At 45.8% G+C, this 20,040-nt stretch overlaps 1 protein-coding gene across 1 annotated transcript in view; it reads left to right on the top strand.

The window, feature by feature from the left end:
* Nucleotides 1-20,040, top strand: part of LOC122133670 (trichohyalin-like) — a 67,078-nt gene that overhangs the window by 4,189 nt on the left and 42,849 nt on the right. The window contains 1 exon segment of the mRNA XM_042710324.1: nt 16,465-16,527. Coding sequence (XP_042566258.1) covers nt 16,465-16,527 — 63 coding nt within the window.

Here is a 20,040-nt window from a genome sequence, read left to right as displayed (position 1 = left end):
ATTTGTATTAAACTATAAATTGCTAAACTTATTTGTATTAGAAAACGTAAATATACATTAGAAAACGTATTCGTATATAACTATAAATTACTATGGCGAATGCATTCCTTTTCGCTTTTTTTTCTTTTCGAGAGCCTCTGAAATCAGCCTCTGCCGAGTAGAAGCTCAAATCTATCTGTGCTACCTTGTAGGAGTGTAGAGAGTGGAAGGCTTAGCTCAGTGTGGGTATTATAGCTCTTGGTACCATAATAATCAGCTGCAGTGCTCGGAGTAGCTGAGGGGGGTTGTGTAATGAAAGAAAGTCAGACAGGTATGAAAGTGAAAGCAGGATTGGTTACACTCCCTGAAGATGAGTTGGATCACGCCTCGGATTCTTTTTCCGCTGTTATGACAGCAGCCCCATTGAGCTATTCCAAATCCGACCCGGAGAACAGCAGCCAGGGCCTAGTTTAGCATGTAGCCCCCCTGCTCCTGAAGTTGCTAATGGTGCCTGCCAAAGCAGGAGATGAAAGCTCGCTTTGTAGTCGAAGAGCCAATTCTCTCTGTCCCACTTCCTCCCGTTCTGTAAACACACTTCTCAAGACGGTGGAACGGCACTTCTGTGTTCGCTGTCAGAAATAATGGTCCTCAGGAGCTCTGCAGTCTGCAAGCGTGCACTGGGGCCGCGATAACTGCAGCGGAAACAGCGGTGCACCGCTTCGGTTATGAGAAAATAACGTGATGTGGTTTTCACATGTCCGAGGTGTAGACGTGTTTTCCCACAGCCCACTTTAACACAATGACTACTCATGTTTGTCTGTCTCCAGAAGCCACCAGGAGGAAGGACAAATAAATAGGTATGGAAACAAAGGCACAGAAGGGACACAACATAATGAGGAGTTGCCCCCTAGGTTGCTGTACCCTATCCTTTGCTCAGCGTCTCCGATTGCCAACCTTAAAAATGCATTTGTATTTCATACATGGTGAGATCATGGTTACACACTGTGTATTGTATATATAATATATAATATATTTGGAATATGTCAGGTATATAAGAAAGCACCTCACATTGGAAGAAAAGGTCTAGGATATAGAATACATGAGGCTGTTCACACTTGCCATTAAAATGTCCAATTACAAATGGAGAGTTCGTCAGTTTACACCTGGCATTAAAATGCGTCTCCGCATGTGTCCTGAGTGACCACTTGTGATCGGATCTCACTTTCCCGCTCTATATGCAAATTATCTCCTACATCACCTCAGCGTGCCAAAGACCAAATGCACAAGGGCCGTGCCCCCCACCTCATTCACTGCTCCCCTTGACCTTTCAAAAATAAAACTCAAATAATTTTCATAGTGATATGGAAAAATATGTCTATTATTTTTTTAAACTCTGCCATGCATATTAACATAACAATGAAACTAGGCAGACGGTAGGCCTACCTGAGTGGAGTTCGCTTGGTCGAACGTAAGGCCTACGTGAGTCGAGTTCGCTAGGCGGACGGTAGGCCTACGTGAGTCGAGTTCGCTAGGCGGACGGTAGGCCTACGTGAGTCGAGTTCGCTAGGCGGACGGTAGGCCTCCGTGAGTCGAGTTCGCTAGGCGGACGGTAGGCCTACGTGAGTCGAGTTCGCTAGGCCTACGTGAGTCCAGTTAACTAGGCCTAATAGGTGTATTATTGGTTATTATTGAAATTAACTTTTACCATAATAATATATCTATGGGTTTCTCTAAATCTTCAGATGTCGTAGACTGAGCCAGCTATGAGGACATACTCACACTTGTGTTTGTGTGTGTTTGTGTGTGTGAGTGTGTGTGTGTGTGTGTGTGTGTGTTTGTGTGTGTGTGTGTGTGTGTGTGTGTGTGTGTGTGTGTGTGTGTGTGTGTCTGTGTGTATGTCTATGTCTTTGTGAGCTGTTTGGCACATGTCAAATGTGAAATGTATCCCCCTCAGATACATTCTTTGCCCCTTCATAATGCTGATACTGATACTGAAATATGATGTTTTTGTTTTAACAAAAAAATAGGATGTTTTTGTTTTAACAAAAAAATATAACAGAATATCTTATTGTGTATTTCATTTTGTGTCCTCAGTAGCAATGAATAGAAAGTCTGTTTTTCACTGGCAGACACATCGCTGTGTTCCGCCAATGTTCTGGTTCTACAAGGAGGGCGTAGGAACATCAGAAACATCAGCGGCCAAAGCCTTCTCTGGGGTTCTACAAGGAGGTGTAGTCTATCAGAAACACCAGCGGTTCTACAAGGAGGGCGTAGTCTATCAGAACCATCAGCGGCCAAAGCCTTCTCTGGGTTTCTTTGATATAACAAGACAGCAAAAGCTTGCAGCCTTAAGCTGGGTAAGGCTAATTCACTTCACTGGAGAGGTTCTGTTCGCCAAAAACATGTTTTGCTGACAAATATACGATTCATAGGATTCATGTTCTCATTGTGCCATTGCTTTGATTTGTTGCAGGCTATAACTTGCAGCATAGGCCATGAAAGCTATATGGTATGCAAGGAATATGGTGTCAAGCTAGCAACAGTAAACTATTTATTTCTGGGTCCTTTCTGTCTCAGAATGCTTAAAAAGTGTGTTTAAAAGCAATAATGGTTATTTTTATCTCCCAGATAAATGAAAGTAACCTATTCTTAGTTTCACGTCTATCGTTGCAAAGCAGGATAGTCTGACAGTTTTTGATTACACCAAATTAGAATAGGCTAATTTAATGTCAAGCACAATTGTAAAGTTGCTTGCAGCCTACACCATGCCAGACGAGTAAGGGTTGGACATTATCTATTCACAGTGAAGGTATTCGCCCACCATACATGTCCAACTGTCCACCCCAGGATGACATCCTGGTAACAGAGACAGCATGATTTGAGGACATTGTCCTTCTTTCGTCAGTTTGGGTAGGCCCCCTTGCGAATCTCAACTGCCCCCTTAGTCATTTCACCCATTGAACCTTGGTGTGTGTGTGTGTGTGTGTGTGTGTGTGTGTACAGTGTCTGTGCTTCTGTCTTTGGTTTAGCTGATTTAGCAGCAGTACGGCTGATTCATTGATTTTCCATCTCTCGGACTATTCCCAAGATCCCTTCATCATAATCTGCCCTCCCATGCAGGACAGGACAAACTGTCTGCAGTGTTCATCATAATCTGCCCTCCCATACAGGACACACTGTCTGCAGTGTTCATCATAATCTGCCCTCCCATGCAGGACACACAGTCTGCAGTGCTCATCATAATCTGCCCTCCCATGCAGGACTCACTGTCTGCAGTGCTCATCATAATCTGCCCTCCCATACACACCTGTCTGCAGACTGCAATGCTCATCATAATCTGCCCTCCCATGCCGGACACACTGTCTGCAGTGTTCATTCTGACAGCCATTTTACCTACTGTCATAGTCTTTGAGATGAAAATGCTAATTAATGTTAGTCACATATAGTCATTTATTATACGGCTCTTCAGAAGGTTCCAAAAAGTACCGTTGATTTGAATGGGCCATCCCAATGTTCGCAGGTGGATATTTCTTGATATTCACTGCTGCGAAAAGATATTGACCGCTGTCATTGGCAACGGGTTTTGTGCTTCTAATTCACATCTTTCATATCATTCCGCAAGTAGTCCGGTCATTTAACGTAACAGACTCATTGTAATTTGAAGTCAGCAAGTAATGGGTTGCTACGCAACACCTGAAACTTAAAAGTTCTATTTGCTTGAAGAACTATTTATTTCTAAACGGGAATCACGAAACGGCATCATTAAAAATAGGTATTTTGGAGGAATGTCTTCTATTGCGTCGAGGTGCTGTTCGCCCCGTCGGGATTTATTTTTGGATAATGACCTCCGGACAATACATTATCCCTTACATAAAACACTTACACCTCAGCTATAAACGGCCACACAATGTAATCCCATGAGGCATCAAACTAAACCGCTTGACAGGTTCATAATGTTATTATATGTGTCTGACAACATGGAAAGGATCCCTACAGGAATATACCTGTGTCTCTTTACCTCAATTACTGTAAAGAAGCTGTAGAAAATGACAGTTTGTACCGTTTCAGTCGTTTAAGTTTCTGTTTTCGTTTAAAATGACTGTAGGAGCTGTCACTTTACATTCTGAGTTATACTTCCATTCTGAGCCCTTCAGCGGTGGGATAAAAGTAGTTTGCTTTGACGCGGGAGCATGCCCCAAGGGGACTCATTATGAAGCCACTTTGCAGTTGCCGGTTGTAGCGCTCAACTCAATACTGGACCAACTTCGATTGTTTTTGTCCCCAGTAAAAATGTAGACCTAAAAGATGGGAAAGTAGGACCAGGTTAAAAAATCCCAATGTTTCCCTTTAAGGCGAGAGAGAGGTGACTCCCAGACCTGGTGTTTCGACAGAGATGAGTAACCCCCCCTGCCTCCCCCCCCCCCCCCCATCCACTTCCCTGGCCCCGAGGACTCCACAGCTTTATATTTTCACCCAGCAGACAAAATCAATATGTGGCTCCACCTGTTGCACTAAATGTATTGGCCCTTGAAAATCCAGGCTGTGCAGTATGACCCCTTCAGGAGATAAAGCACATGGTTCCCCTGCACTGTTCAGTATGACCCCTTCAGGAGATAAACACATGGTTCCCCTGCACTGTTCAGTATGACCCCTTCAGGAGATAAAGCACATGGGAGATCACTCAGGTTAAACACCCGTTTTAAAAAAAAGGAAATTTTTCTTCTTTTTCAAGTTGCTTTTGCTTCATATTTGGACTGAAATACACTCATCAAAAGAGTAAAAGCTAAAAGCTATATTTCCATTTCAGCACACACACACAGAGCTGATGTGGACTAGGTTAATGGGTAAGACTTTAAGAAACGTCCAGGCCCCTTCAGGATGCCACTCTGTCCCATCCAATCTGTCCTCCGTCTCTAACTGGGTGCTGATGGCTGTGGCAATCTGTGAGGGCACCAGGCTGAACTGGGTTATTTCAAAGCTGCCATGTTCCTCTTAAAGCGTGATTAGCCGCTGCACGCTCCTGAAGCACATAAATCTGGGGCTGGAGGCTGCTGCTGCTGCTGCTGCTGCTGCTGCTGCTGCTGCTGCTGCTCTTGGCCCCAGTTCAGGGCAGCAGTGGATCAGGAGGCTGGGGAGACAGCAGCCATATCTCAAAGCAGACGGGCCGTGAAGTGGGGAAGTGAAAGCTGTGCTGCACGCCCTGGGTTCCCACGGTAACCATGCTGTAAATGGGCTTCAGAGGGAGGTGGCTGCTTCATAGCTGCAGTCCTGTTATCATGCGCGACCAGAGCTGCTGCAGTGGGCGCCACGGAAACGCAGCACTCAGAGCACGCTGCTCCCAGGGCCAGAGCTGTGTGAGTGTTTGAGGGTTTGATGTATTACCTTCCTCCAAGGCCCTTTCTCACGGCACGCTGTTTGTCTTTGCTCTTAAGCACACTATTACAGCTCTCATTCCTCACGCCTCCCCTGAAGCCCTCTCTTATCAGCGCCACCTAATCACCCGCCCCACTCCACACTCTCCTCATCTACAGAGGAAACAACACACTCTCCTCATCTACAGAGGAAACAACACCAGTTTGAGCCGGCAGGTACCTCATTCAGAAACCATCATCAATAAATGTCAACATTAACTTTTCCACCTCAGTTAACCTCCTCTAAAAAAACTAAGATTTTATAAAAAAATCTTCATAAATTATACAGAAAAGGTCAGTTGTCAATTCCTGGCAAGGCAATGTAGTACATGGACATAATAAAAAGGTTAACAAGAAGTAAATTAAATCAATCTATAAAACAGTACATCGATTGCATTTATAATGTAGTACATTGACAGTAAAAGACTTGACCTTCCACATGATGTTTTCTGTATATATATAATATGTGAATAATGTAATGATTCTGTCTTCTGTATATGTTTACACGTAATATGTGAGTAATGTTATGATTCTGTGTGGCATCTGATGATTCCTGTGTGAGCTTATGGGAATGTCATGGAGGAGCTCTTCTCCTCCCCTCCTCCAGTGAGGCGCTGCTGCCTCCCTTTTCTGCTGGGCGTATTTCTCCCTCACCTTCTCTAATTGAATCAGTCCATCTAATGGGCCCGCTAGAGGTGCTGTGACGACACTGCAATCAGATTAGAGGCAGAGACGGGCCGTGGAGATGGAGATGGGGAATCTAATATGGCTGGATGGAATGTGCCTGGCTGCTGTAATGCGTCTCCCTGAAGCCTCCTCTAAGCGCCTAACAAGCAGACAGTGATGGTCGCCATGTCCTTCAGGAAACACGTCTGCAGTCTGGGCCTGACGAAGGAGCGCTGCTCAGTGTGTTTCACTCATCTGTGCTTCTCTCTCTGCATACTGTGTGTGTGTGTGTGTGTGTGTGTGTGTGGGCCTGAGGAAGGAGCACTGCTCAGTGTGTGCTTCTCTCTCTGCATACTGTGTGTGTGTGTGTGTGTGTGCCTGAGGAAGGAGCGCTGCTCAGTGTTTTTCACTCATCTGTGCTTCTTTCTCTGCATTGTGTGTGTGTGTGTGTGTAATATACTTAAGGCACTAGGGGTTAGTTATATGACATATTGTTGTGTGTGTGTGTGCTTGTGTTTGTGCATGTTGGTGGGGTGTGTGTGTGTGTGTGTGCATGTTTGTGTGTGTGGTGTGTGTGTGTGTGTGTGTGTGTGCGTGTGGGTGGGTGTGGGTGTTCGTTCTGGAAACTTCATTCTCTCTCAGGTGAAATCTAACGATCAAACTGAAAATTAGTTCTCCAAACGTATGCTTTTAAGTATCAGATTGTTTTATCTTCTTGCTTGTCTTATGTGATGGCCTGTGTGTATGTGTCTTATGTGATAGCCTGTGTGTGTGTGTATGTGTGTGTGTGTGTGTGTGTGCATGTGGAATCAACTCTCTCTCCTCCCCCTCTCTCTCCTTCTCTTTTTTTCTCTCCCTCTCTTTTTTTCTCTCCCTCTTTTTTTCTCTCCCTCTATCTCTGTCTCTGTCACTCTCACTGTGTGTGTGTAATATTTGGTAGTTTGTCTGTGTGTGTATGTGTGTGTGTGTGTGTGTGTGTGTGTGTGTGTGTGGGGGGGGGGGTGTGTGTGTGCATGTGGAATCAACTCTCCCTCTCTCTCTCACTCTCTCTCTCTCTCGCTCGCTCACTTTCTCTCTCTCTCTCTCCCTCCCCCCTCTCTCTCTCTCCTCCCTCCTTCTCTCTCTCTTCCTCTCTCTCTCTCTCTCCTCCCTCCCTCTCTCTCTCTTCTTCTCTCTCTCTCTCTCTCTTCCTCTCTCTCTCTCCCTCCCTCCCCCCTCTCTCTCTCTCTCTCTCTCTCTCTCTCTCTTTCTCTCTCCCCCCCTGTTTCCTCAGATAGTGCAGATAGCGTTTCAGCAGGAGCAGCTAAACGTGCACATAACCACACACACACTACTCTACAGACACACACACACACATACAAACACACTACGTTACACACAAACACACTAACGCACACACACACACTACCATACACACACACACACTACTCTACACACACACACACACACAAACACTACCCTACACACACACACACACATTACACACACTACCATTTCCGGGAGAGAGAGAGAGGGGGGAGGAGGATGGAAGCTGTGGTGTTTCTGGTGGTAAGAGTACGCCATCTTGACAAACACACATACACACACACACACACACACACACACTATCCTACACACACACACACAGACACACACATAGACACACAAACACGCACACACACTACCCTACCCTACACACACATACACACCTCTACACACACACACACACAAACGCACACACATTACCCTACACACACACACACACACACCAAAGGTGATCTGATTAAGATGATAGGAAAAGGAGATGCAGATAGTCTCATCAGAGCGTTTCAGCAGGAGCAGCTGAACTACGGTCACATGTCTATATTCATCACCACACCACACACACACACACACACACACACACACATGACCTTTCTGTTTCTCTATATCTTTTATTCTTACACACACACACACTGTTCCTGCTGACAAAGTGTTTTGGCGTCAGAGAACATCTGGGGTTACTACCTCCCTTTTCCTGTGATCTTAATCAGATCACCTCTGGTGTGTGTGTGTGTGTGAGTGTGTGTGTGTGTGTGTGTGTGTGTGTGCATGGGCGTCGCCACAATATAACTTGGGGGGGTCACATCCCCCTCACTTAAAAAAAAAAATTTTTGGACGAAAAAATTAGTTTGGACCCCCCCACATTTGCCATCAAAATATTAGTGCATGGCTGGTCTACTAGCTGTAGATAGTCCAGCGTTCTTTCCATTGCTTCACAATCAAATCCGTTCCACTTTATCAGTAGAGGGAATACCCATAGCAATAGAAATCCACTCAGCGTTTTCCTGGTTTCCTACACATAGCCTAATCACGAACGCAGATATACTCTTTGAGCGAAGTGTCGCGCTAGCACCTGGTTTCAGACATCATCGACTGTTCCACAGAGATGGACAAAAGGAGGGTTTTTTTTTCGAGGAAGAGGAAAGTAAGTCAGAGTTGCCCAAGTTATCCTTTAGTGGCCAAAGCACCCTTATGAGACATTCTCTGGCTATAATAGCATTGTCACAAAGATCCTTCTGCAAACATTATGATTATAGCTAGATAAGCAAGCTATTTACCTACAACTAGCACTAGGCAATACCATACTTTATTTACCCATTACAAGTGGAACAGCATTTGTTGATTTCTTAATCTTGGTCTGAAATATGTTGTGCTTTTGGCCGTGTTCAGACCTAGGCGTCTGTTTCGGGCAGAAAGCGATGACCAGGATGTTTTTTTCAAGTAGCTAAAAAAAAAATGCTGGTGGGTTTTTTTATTACCATAACAACCGTGAGCTAATATGGAGTTAACGTTAGCTAATATGCTAGTTTTTCTAACGACTTTTTAAATCCTCCTTTTAAATCTTTTGCTCTCATTAAATGGAGAATAAAGTGCCAAAGTTGTCAGTGTCAGTCCTCTGTGTATTACACCAAAACATTATCCTGGCTATCACCAGACCAAGCTCAATCTTATTTAAGATTGCAGATCGGGCTGGGTTTACCCAGTCTACCAGAACATAATAGTAGTCAGTAATTGCAGACCATGCCGACTCCAAGGGGGAAAAAAAAAAAGAGAGAGAGAGATCAGTTTCTATCTAAAAACATGGCAAATGCACCAGAATGCAGGAAATTGCGTCTACATATTTCAAAATGTAAAAATATGTCCCCCCACTCTCAAAATGCTGCTGACGCCCTTGTGTGTGTGTGTGTGTGTGTGGAAGAAGAACTAGTAGTACTTAGAACGTCAGAGACGCACCACATGGTTATTCCTGCTGACAAAGTGTTTTGGTGTCAGAGAACGCTAACTTCTTTTTTTATAAACCTTGTGTGATGTGTTTTATTTTGCTTCTCTCTCGTCTGCTGCAGTCTGGGAATGAGCCCGGGCTCTCTCTCTCTCTCTCTCCGTGCCTCTCTCTGGCCTGCCAGGACGTGGTTTTGCCCGACAAGCTTGTTGTTGTTGAGTAAATATGCTTCTATCCTATTCTAGTCCTGAGGTAACTTGAGTGAATTCCCCCCCCCCAACACACACACACACACACACACACACACACACACACACACACACACACACACACACACACACACAAATCATCAGCAACACCATCGTTTTGGCTATCTTGTAGAAATTGCCTTTATTATATGGGTTAAAAGTTACAAAAAAATCACCTATTTTCTAAAGTGGCAAAAAAACACAAACTACAAAATACTTTTATGACATCAGCAACCTCATATTACACATTAGCATTAGCATATCATATTAGCATGAGTTGGCATGAATGGAAAGCTGAGCTGAATCTTCAACAGGTGCAGCCGACACAGGAGAGAAGCGTGTTCAGTTCAGACACAGGAGAGAAGCGTGTTCAGTTCAGACGCAGGAGAGAAGCGTGTTCAGTTCAGACACAGGAGAGAAGCGTGTTCAGTTCAGACACAGGAGAGAAGCGTGTTCAGTTCAGACGCTGTCTTCAGCCACTTCCACGTCATCATGGAGGTTTTCATCTCCGCTCTGCTGCCCCTCTCCGCTCTGACGTCCAGTGGCCTGTCCTCCTCTTCTGCTCCTCAGGTTGAACCAGATCCCAGCAGCCCCCAGGCCCAGCAGCACACAGCCCATGAGTGGAGCGTACGCCCTGTAGAAAGGAGAGTCCACCCCAAAGGGGTCCCTGTACAGAAGACGGATGCTTCCCTCAGAACAAACGTATTGATATTTCTGAACCGGTCCAAAGACCCTCCACGTGTACAGCCCACTGTCCTCTGCTGTGAGATTGGATATGATCAGGGCGTGACGAGGGTCGGATTCAGTCACTCTGCCCCTCAGATTCTCAGGCAGAAGCACAGAATCATCCCTCCTGTCTAGAATCAGAACCTGGGGCTGTAGAGCTATCTGACGGTACCACCGTAACTCCAGACGGTCAAAGTTGTGTGCAGTGGCATTATATTCCAGAAGGACACTCTCACCGTGAAAAAACATGAGCTCTAAGTGGGACAGATTGTCACAAACTAAGAGCAAAAAGTACTTCATGAAGCCAGGCACCACACATATATAAAACCCAGAGTGTTGCTGAGACACAGAGGGAATGATGAGGGAGTAATCCCCAGTCTGGCTGCCATTTAGCATGTACATCACTTCCTGTTGACGAGTCTGAGTGTTGCTGAGACGGACACGCCCAGCAGGAGTTATCCATCTCACTTGGGCGGGGGACTCTCTTTTTGAAACACAAGGAAGAGTCAGGTTCTCCTTCGTGAGCTAAGATGTCTTGATCTACAGTCCCCAAACTACGGGTCACACTTTGGCACTGAGCTCCTCTCCATGTTGTGCACAGGAAACCCCAGTCATCCTCCATAACCCCAGAGAGTGTGACCTGAGAGTTGTTGAGATCAAAGTGCAGTCGGCCTCTCATCTCCTCCAGGAGTGGCTCCAGGGAGGAGTTGGTGTCCAGGACCAGAACGGCCCCCTTCCTGTCTAGGTACAGCTGTAGGCTCCTCCCGTGCCCCAGGGTGGAATCCTCCCCGCACACCACAGCACTGCCGTCACGTCTTACATGGTTTTCCACATCATCGCCTCTCTTCTTACAGACCGTGAGACGGTAGCTGGTGTATTCTGTGGTGTCTTCTCCTGTCCAGCATTCAGTCCTGTAGTCTCCACTGTGGGCAGTAGTGAGGTTGGGCATACGAAAATATCTATCCTCACATGTGACATCATAGCCATGTGGCTGTGGTCTCTCTGGCTGTGAGGAGTTGAACAGAAGCAGACAGGGGCGTGGCCACGTGGTGGCCAGGGGGGGCCACGGCCACCATTGGTCAGAGAATGGCCACCCTGCCGGCCCCCCCAACCTCACAGCACGGCAAAAAAAATAAAAAAAATAAATAAAAACCCACCTGAACGGAAACGGTATAAAGCTGAAATAAATGAATTCGTATTTTTTTTATCAAGTCGTCTTATATTGTCATTTGTCACTTAGCTACAAGCCCCATATTCGCAACATGTTGGGCCACGCCCCCATCAACAGCGCAAGACACAAACCAACGTGCCTGCATTCTGACAGCGCTTCAATGGAGACTAGCAGCTAACCACTGGATACCACTGTAACTAACAGATGAGTAAGTTGGTCATACTTGAAAGGATCATTGAAATGATAAGATCATAAAGTTATCTTCACACTCAATTTAATGTGTAAGAATGTGTCAACATTGAGGAATTGTGGCAGAGTGAGTTGAGTTAGGCTGCTGCTGTTATTTTTGCAAACTTGTAAGATTATCTCTAGCTAGCGAGCTAGCGCTAGCTAGTTAGCTTAAGTCCATTCCCAGGTGTCACTTAGTCATAGATAACACACTGTCGCTAGTTTACACTTGAAATTGAAATAAAAGCAGTCTATAGTTAATGTTGTGTAAAACTTTTCTTTAAAGATGACACAATGAAAAGGATAAGTGCCTCAGGGGGAGACAGGAAAATCCATGCTTTTTTTGCCAGCACGCGTAGCTGAAGAATGGGACAGGGTCGGTCGGTTTATGGCAAACAAAAATAATTTTAAGGCTGGCCATATAAACATATATTTATTCAATCTGTAAAATGTTAATGATTGCATGTTTAGTCTTAAAAAACAACAAAAGAACAACATGTAATTGGAAGTGGATAGCACTTATGTTAAAAGCTGATACTAATGGGATTCTTTGGTGTTTTACAGACATTTCCAAGTCCAGGGGTGAAGCTCCATCGCAACCTCACCTAAATTTCCCCAAGACACTCCAGAAGACTGAAACAGGAAGCTTCAAGGGTGAGTGGTATGCAGTCCCCCCCTGGTTAGAAATACTCCATAAGTGAAGACTCTACCTCTAACAAACAAAATGACAATTATGTAAAATGATTTACATGGATCTACACTCACACACGCTCACACGCACACGCACACACACACAACGCACACAAACAAAGAGTGCCCTTAATAGACCTGGTTGTCAGTGCTCTGTTTTCATTCAGCACCACAATCTATTTGATGTAGTAAGCTAGTGAATTGTTCACTATTTGTAGTGATACTGTTCAATGTAACATTGTACATATTGTTGATATTTTTTTTATGTATTATGGGACATGTGTGTGTGATGTAATGTTTTTGCTTTTCTTTCTCTTTATATATACATATATAAATATGTATATATTATCGCAAATGAATGGAATATTGCACTTAAAATGCTACAAGTTTACCTAAATAAATTATCGCCTAAAAATGACAATCTCATATTGTGTCTGTCACTTGCACTAAAAACATCCCCGTCTCGTGTTAATGGTCCCGAACCCCCCTCACATAATCATGACAGCATCGCACTCGCACATTATCTAAGCACCCATTCCAATAACATGGGATTATCAATAAGACATCATTAGTGTCCATAAGAAGGTTCAATCCATTGTGCCACCCTAAATAAATGACTGGCCAGAGCTGCCCCCCCAGAAAATAATGTCCTGGCTACGCCCCTGGAAGCAGATCTTCATCTTCCAGAACACTCTGTACAGCGCTGAAGAATTCTCCCTGCAGGAGGACATGCATGGAAATAAGCCATTCTCCCTTCGGCCCAAATAATGATATCAGGATCAGTGGCAGGGGCGGCGCCAGCGATGACAAACAGCAGCAGACATTCACTCATGACCACTGAGGTCTTCATTCTGAAGTTCAGTCTTCTGTGATTCTGTTAAGTGCAGTCTTCTTGTGTCCTTCTGATACCACAGGCAGAGAGTTGTGTTAAGTAAGGCAGACTGTGAGAGCTTGAGAGGCTCTCCCTGTCCTTCTCTGTACCGGAACTGATGTGTGTGTGTGTGTATCTCTGTGGTAACTGTGTGTGTATCAGTGTGTGTGTATCAGTGTGTGTGTGTGTATCTCTGTCGTAACATGTGTGTGTGTGTATCTCTGTGGGTATCTTGTGTGTGTATAAGTGTGTTTGTGTGTGTGTGTGTGGTGTGTGTGTGTGTGTGTGTGTGTTGTGTGTGTGTTTGCGTATGTGTGTGTTGTATCTGTGTATCTATGTATACGTGCGTGCGTCTGCGTCTGCGTGTGTGTGTGTTCTGTGTGTTTATCTACGCGTGCGCATTGCGTATGCATGTTTTGGTTGTGTGTCTCTTTGTGATGGCCTGTTGGTATCTGTGTGTGTATCAGTGTGTTTGTGTGTGTGTGTGTGTGTGTGCATGTGCGTGTGTGTGTGTGTTGGTATCTGTGTGTGTGCGTGTGCAATGTGCATGTGCGGTATCTATGTATACGTGCGTGCGTGTGCGTCTGCGTGTGTGTGTGTATCTGTGTGTTTATCTACGCGTGCGCATGCGTATGCATGTTTTTGGTTTGTGTGTCTCTTATGTGATGGCCTTTGGTGTGTGTGTGTGTGTGTGTGTGTGTGTGTGTGTGTGTGTGTGTGTATGTGTGTGTGTCTGTGTGTGTGTGTGTGTATGTGTGTGTGTGTTAGTGTGTCTGCGCTGCTCAGTGTGTTTCATACATACTTCTTTCTCTGCATACTGTGTGTGTGTGTGTGTGTGTGTGTGTGTGTGTGTGGTGTGTGTGTGTCTCTGCGCTGCTCAGTGTGTTTCACACATGCTTCTCTCTCTGCTACTTTCTGTTTTATCTCTTCTCACTCTTCCTCTTTCCCCCTCCCTCCCCTTCTCCTCATCTTCCTCATCTGTCCTCCTTTCTGCACTCTAGTTCCTCCGCTTGCTCATTGTTTGACTCCATGAGGATGGAACCTCCTCTCTCCTCCCTGCTCCTCCTCTCTCCTCCTCTGTCCTCCTCTCTCATGTCTTGCTCCCTGTAATGTTTGACTCCATGAGGAACGGCACCCTCCTCTCTCCTCTCTCCTCCTCCTCTCTCCTCCCTCTCTCCTCCTCTCTCATGTCTTGCTCCCTGTAATATTTGACTCCATGAGGACGGCACCTCCTCTCTCCTCCCTGCTCCTCCTCTCTCCTCCTCTCTCCTCCTCTCTCATGTCTTGCTCCCTGTAATATTTGACTCCATGAGGAGCACGGATAGCAGAGCAGCCTCAGCAGAGCCGTAGCCATGACTGCCATGTGACACATTCTGGGAGCTTTTCTCCTGGAGCTCAGGAGGGGGTGGACAAGGACGCAGCAGGGAAGTGTTATTTTAGGGACAGAGTTTCTTCTCAGTCAGTCACTTTTAGTAAATAAGGGGGTGGACAAGGTACAGCAGAGGAGACGAAGGATGGGGGGCTTTACATTTGTGGCTGGAGAATCAGTGCAATAGTCTGTGAATACGCATAGGAATGACATCTAGGCTTTTTAAGGAGAGGTTCCTCTTAGTCAGTCTCTTCAATGTATTTAGTAAATAAATAAAACATCACAATAAATATGAAAACAACACATGGCATGCAAACATGGAATCATCATAAACCCAATTAGAACACAAACCAATCTAGATCAGAAAGATTAGGACTATGAGAAGTCTTTCAAATTCCTCAGCTCTCAGCCAAACCCTGCCGACCAGAGAGAGAAAAGAATCTGGTTGAAAAAACAGGCTATGAATCTATTCCCGTAGACGTACTATGTGTGAAATCAAACAAGGAAGAGTTTGAGTTGGTTTTGTTTGTTTTGTGCTTTTTAATTCCACGAGTGAATCATCAGGATGTTATCTGGGGGTGTTTGATCCAGTGAAAGTTCAGCAGGCTGTTTATCAAAGGGAGGCTTTCCCCTCTGTTCAAAGCCCCAGCTGGCACAAGAGACAGAGAGAGACCGTGATGCCAACTCCACGCTCAGGGACCAGAGGTTGCCAGGGTGACACAGCCTCTCATCCTGCTCTTTTGTCTCGCTTATTAGCCCCCTCTGTCTCTGCGTCTCGTTCTCTCTTCAGCCGCTCTCTCTCTGCATCTCTCTCTTTCTGCAGCCCTCTCTCTCTTTTCAGCCCCTCTCTCTCTGCGTCTCTCTCTCTGCATCTCTCTCTCTCTCTGCATCTCTCTCTCTGTCTCTCTATCTCTTTTCAGCCCTCTCTATCTCTTCAGCTCTCTCTCTCTGCATCTCTCTCTCTGCATCTCTCTCTTTCTGCAGCCCTCTCTCTCTTTTCAGCCCCCTCTCTCTCTGAGTCTCTCTCTCTCTCTTCAGCCCTCTCTCTCTTCAGCTCTCTCTCTCTCTCTTCAGCCCCCTCTCTCTCTCTGCATCTCTCTCTCTCTCTGTCTCTCTCTCTTTCTCTTCAGCCCTCTCTCTCTGCATCTCTCTCTCTCTGCATCTCTCTCTGCATCTCTCTCTCTCTGCATCTCTCTCTCTCTTCAGCCCTCTCTCTTTCTTCAGCCCCCCCTCTCTCTCTGCATCTCTCTCTCTCTCTTCAGCCCTCTCTCTCTCTTCAGCCCTCTCTCTCTCTCTCTCTCTCTCTCTCTGTGTCTCTCTCATTGGGGATTTGTGTGTCCTGATCCCGTGGGAGAATGCGTGTGTGTGTGTGTGTGTGCCTCAGTATGCCTTCATGGCAAAGGCCTAGCGTAATACCCAGGATGGGCCATGGGTGACACATCACAGCTCCTGGGTAATACGCTAGGCCCACATAACCACTGAGGCGTAAAGTAGCACCTGCATTTACAGCACTGCAGTGTGTGTGAGTGAGTGTGTGTGTGTGTGTGTGTGTGTCTGTTTGTGTGTGTGTGTGTGTGTGTGTGTGTGATGAGCCTTCGTGTCTGATCCTAAAATTCTTCTGGTCGGCTCCCTTGCGTTACAGATGAGACATGGCGATGCATTACACCTCCCCATTACCCACTATGCACTGCAGGAGAGGGCATTACACCCCAACATTACCCACAATGCATTGTAGAGGAATACGCTGTGGGAAGAGCTGTTACGGCTCCATTTCAAGCATTTCAAGCATTAAGAGGCACCTGTCCTCCCAGCAGGACCAGGACTAGAGAGCCACACGGCATCGCACTGAGAGGAAGTGAAGCAGGATGGAGAGAGAGAGAGAGAGAGAGAGAGAGAGAGGTGGAGAGAGAGAGAGAGAGAGAGAGAGGTGGAGAATATCCTAACTGGCACCTTGCCAGGTGCTTACAGTAACTTGCACTTACAGCAGTTACATTCCTGCACTATTTCTTTCTATGTCGTTTTTCTATTTCTTATGTAAAGTAGTATTTATTGTTACACCAGGTTTTTATTGCTCTTAGCTTGACTGTTCTCTCCCTTGTACGTCGCTTTGGACAAAAGCGTCTACTACATGACTAAATGTAAATGTAAATGAATAAGAGGTAAGGAGAAAGAGACTATAAGACAGGCAGAGAGAAAGAGGAGAGAGCGAAACAGAGAGAGAGAGAGAGAATGAGACGAAATGAAAAGCAGAGATAGAGACACAAAAATACAGCACGACAGCAACTGCATGACTGGAGAAGTGCTCTTTGTGTCACTGCATGACTGAAGTGCTCTTTGTGTCAGTAGAACTGCAAGACTGGAGAAACGCTCTTTGTGTCAGTAGAACTGCAAGACTGGAGAAACGCTCTTTGTGTCAGTAGAACTGCATGACTGGAGAAGTGTTCTGTGTGTCACTGCATGACTGGAGAAGGGCTCTTTGTGTCACTGCATGACTGGAGAAGAGCTCTTTGTGTCACTGCATGACTGGAGAAGGGCTCTTTGTGTCAGTAGAACTGCATTAGTAGAGAAGCGCTCTTTATGTCAGTAGAACTGCATGACTGGAGAAGGGCTCTTTGTGTCACTGCATGACTGGAGAAGCGCTCTATGTGTCAGTAGAACTGCATGACTGGAGAAGTGTTCTGTGTGTCAGTAGAACTGCATGACTGGAGAAGTGTTCTGTGTGTCACTGCATGACTGGAGAAGAGCTCTTTGAGTCACTGCATGACTGGAGAAGTGCTCTTTGTGTCAGTAGGCTCCCTCTTGTTCACGGCACTAAAGATTTGAGTTGTTGAGAGTAAAATCAACAGACAAACTTACAAAACTCCTCAATCGGTGAATTATCCCATGAATTATTTCTTAACATGGTAATAACCTGACCTCATTGTGTTTTTACTCTGGTGTAGGATTGACCTCATTGTGTTTTGACTCTGGTGTAAGATTGACCTCATTGTGTTTTGAACCACACTCTGAATGAATCAATTGAGAATGACACTCTCTAGCCATCTACCCACACTCGATAGCATCCCATTAACTCCCAATACTAGCACCAAAAACTTTGGTGTAACTATCAACCAAGACCTCCTACTTGACTCACACATAAAGCAGATCACAAAGACATAATTTTTCATCTACGCAATATTGCCAAAATTAGAAAAGTCCTTTCCCTCCAAGATGCAGAAAAACTGATCCACATTTTTATTACGTCGCGACTAGAATACTGCAATGCTCTCCTGTCTGGATGCAGCAACAACTCAATAAAGAGCCTCCAGCTTATACAGAACACTGCTGCTCGTACACTCACTAGAACAAAAAGAACATATCTCACCTGTACTTGCCTCTCTGCATTGGCTCCCTGTCAAAAGTAGAATTGATTTCAAAGTACTCCTTCTAACATACAAAGCCCTACAACTTGGCTCCAAACCACCTTAAGGAATTGTCCCCTATTGCCCACCAAGACCGCTTCGTTCCCAGAGTGCAGGCCTCCTCTACCGCTTCGTTCCCAGAGTGCAGGCCTCCTTGTAATTCCACGAATATCAAAAACCACAATAGGAGCCAGAGCCTTCAGCTACCAAGCCCCCTTCCTCACACACACACACACACACAATAAGAGCCAGAGCCTTCAGCTGCCGAGCCCCCCTCCCCTGGAACAATCTTCCTGCCTCCATCCGAGATGCAGACACCCTTTCCATATTCAAATCGAGACGAAAGACATTCCTCTTTAGTGCATCCTATAGCAATGAATAATTGCGTCAAAAAACCCATCACCTGTCGGGCCAGCCAGCCAGCATACCACCACCCAGCCCCACACCACCACCCAGCCCCACACCCAGACCCACACCTCCACCCAGACCCACACCTCCACCCAGCCCCACACCACCACCCGGACCAACACCTCCACCCAGACCCACACCTCCACCCAGTCCCACCTCCACCCAACCACACACCTCCACCCAGACCCACACCACCACCCAGCCCCACACCCAGACCCACACCTCCACCCAGACCCACACCTCCACCCAACCCCACACCACCACCCGGACCAACACCTCCACCCAGCCCCACACCACCCAGATCCACACCACCTCCCACACCTCCACCCGGACCCACACCACCACCCAGACCCCACCACCCGGACCCACACCACCACCCAGACCCACACCTCCACCCAGCCCCACACCTCCTGAGCATGTTTACTCAAACCAGGAAATGAGTGTTACATTATTTATCCTCCCCCGGAGTTGAATTTATGATTCTGTTACATGGCCCCAGCGTCATCCTCTGTCTTACTTTATTGTAACGGGTGTGTGGAAGCTGTTTCTGCCCCATGGCGAAGCTGTTTCTGCCGATGGCGGAGCGAACGGCCTCACCACTGTCTGCCACTGTAAACGGAGGAACATCTCACTGCAAAGGCTTTCATTGTACGAGTTGGTTTATCTTGCAGCCGGAGACCTCCAGTGTCTGACCTGCTCAGCTCTTCTGACTTGACTAAACACTGATATCCATCCAGACTTCAGTTTGTGTTTCATCAGTCTAAATGGCTTTAAAATGCTTTGTTTTGACTGACGTTATTTGATTTGCTCCATTGAATTTCTAGAATGCACATCACTGCCAATTCATTTCTCGTCATTTTGAAAGAATCACTGCCCTTCAAATATCCCTTTTTCATGAGAATGAAATTGCTTCCACAAAGAACAAAGTGCCATATCCCCTTACTGTCTATCAGCCAATTTTCAGGGTTTTCATTTTCAAAGCACTTATATCATCACATTCTTTGTCAAATAATTGAAGTGTTCCTTTTCAAACTTCCAATTGTTGTAAAATTGTTATGACTATCCAAAATATGAGTGTGCTGGCATTTCCAGCTTCTGATGAAGCCCACTGGTTGCCTGCGAATCCACATATACAATTACAGATCCATACTGGACGTCATTACTGTGGCATGAACCCAGCTGCCATTGCATTTTAGTCATGGCACACAGTTGTGCTGCTCAGATTGCCCTTGCTAACTTCCAGCTTCACACCAGGTAACTGATGCAGGTAATATGGCTGTTTGTTAGCATGGTACCCGCAGTCTATTCACACTATAGCATTGTACCCGCAGTCTATATAGCATTGTACCCTCAGTCTATTCACACTATAGCATTGTACCCGCAGTCTATTCACACTATAGCATTGTACCCGCAGTCTATTCACACTATAGCATTGTACCCTCAGTCTATTCACACTATAGCATTGTACGCTCAGTCTATTCACACGGTCAGAACTAACAGACCAGTGGGAATGGAAATGTCATGATAGACAGGTAGATGTCAAGTCAAGTCAAGTCAAATTTATTTATAAAGCACATTTAAAAACAGCTCACGCTGACTAAAGTGCTGTACAATTGCAGATCACAAATGTT

The sequence above is a fragment of the Clupea harengus genome, chromosome 17 (assembly GCF_900700415.2).
Source record: "Clupea harengus chromosome 17, Ch_v2.0.2, whole genome shotgun sequence".
NCBI classification, from domain to species: domain Eukaryota; kingdom Metazoa; phylum Chordata; class Actinopteri; order Clupeiformes; family Clupeidae; genus Clupea; species Clupea harengus.
This window is presented reverse-complemented; position numbering and strand designations above follow the sequence as displayed.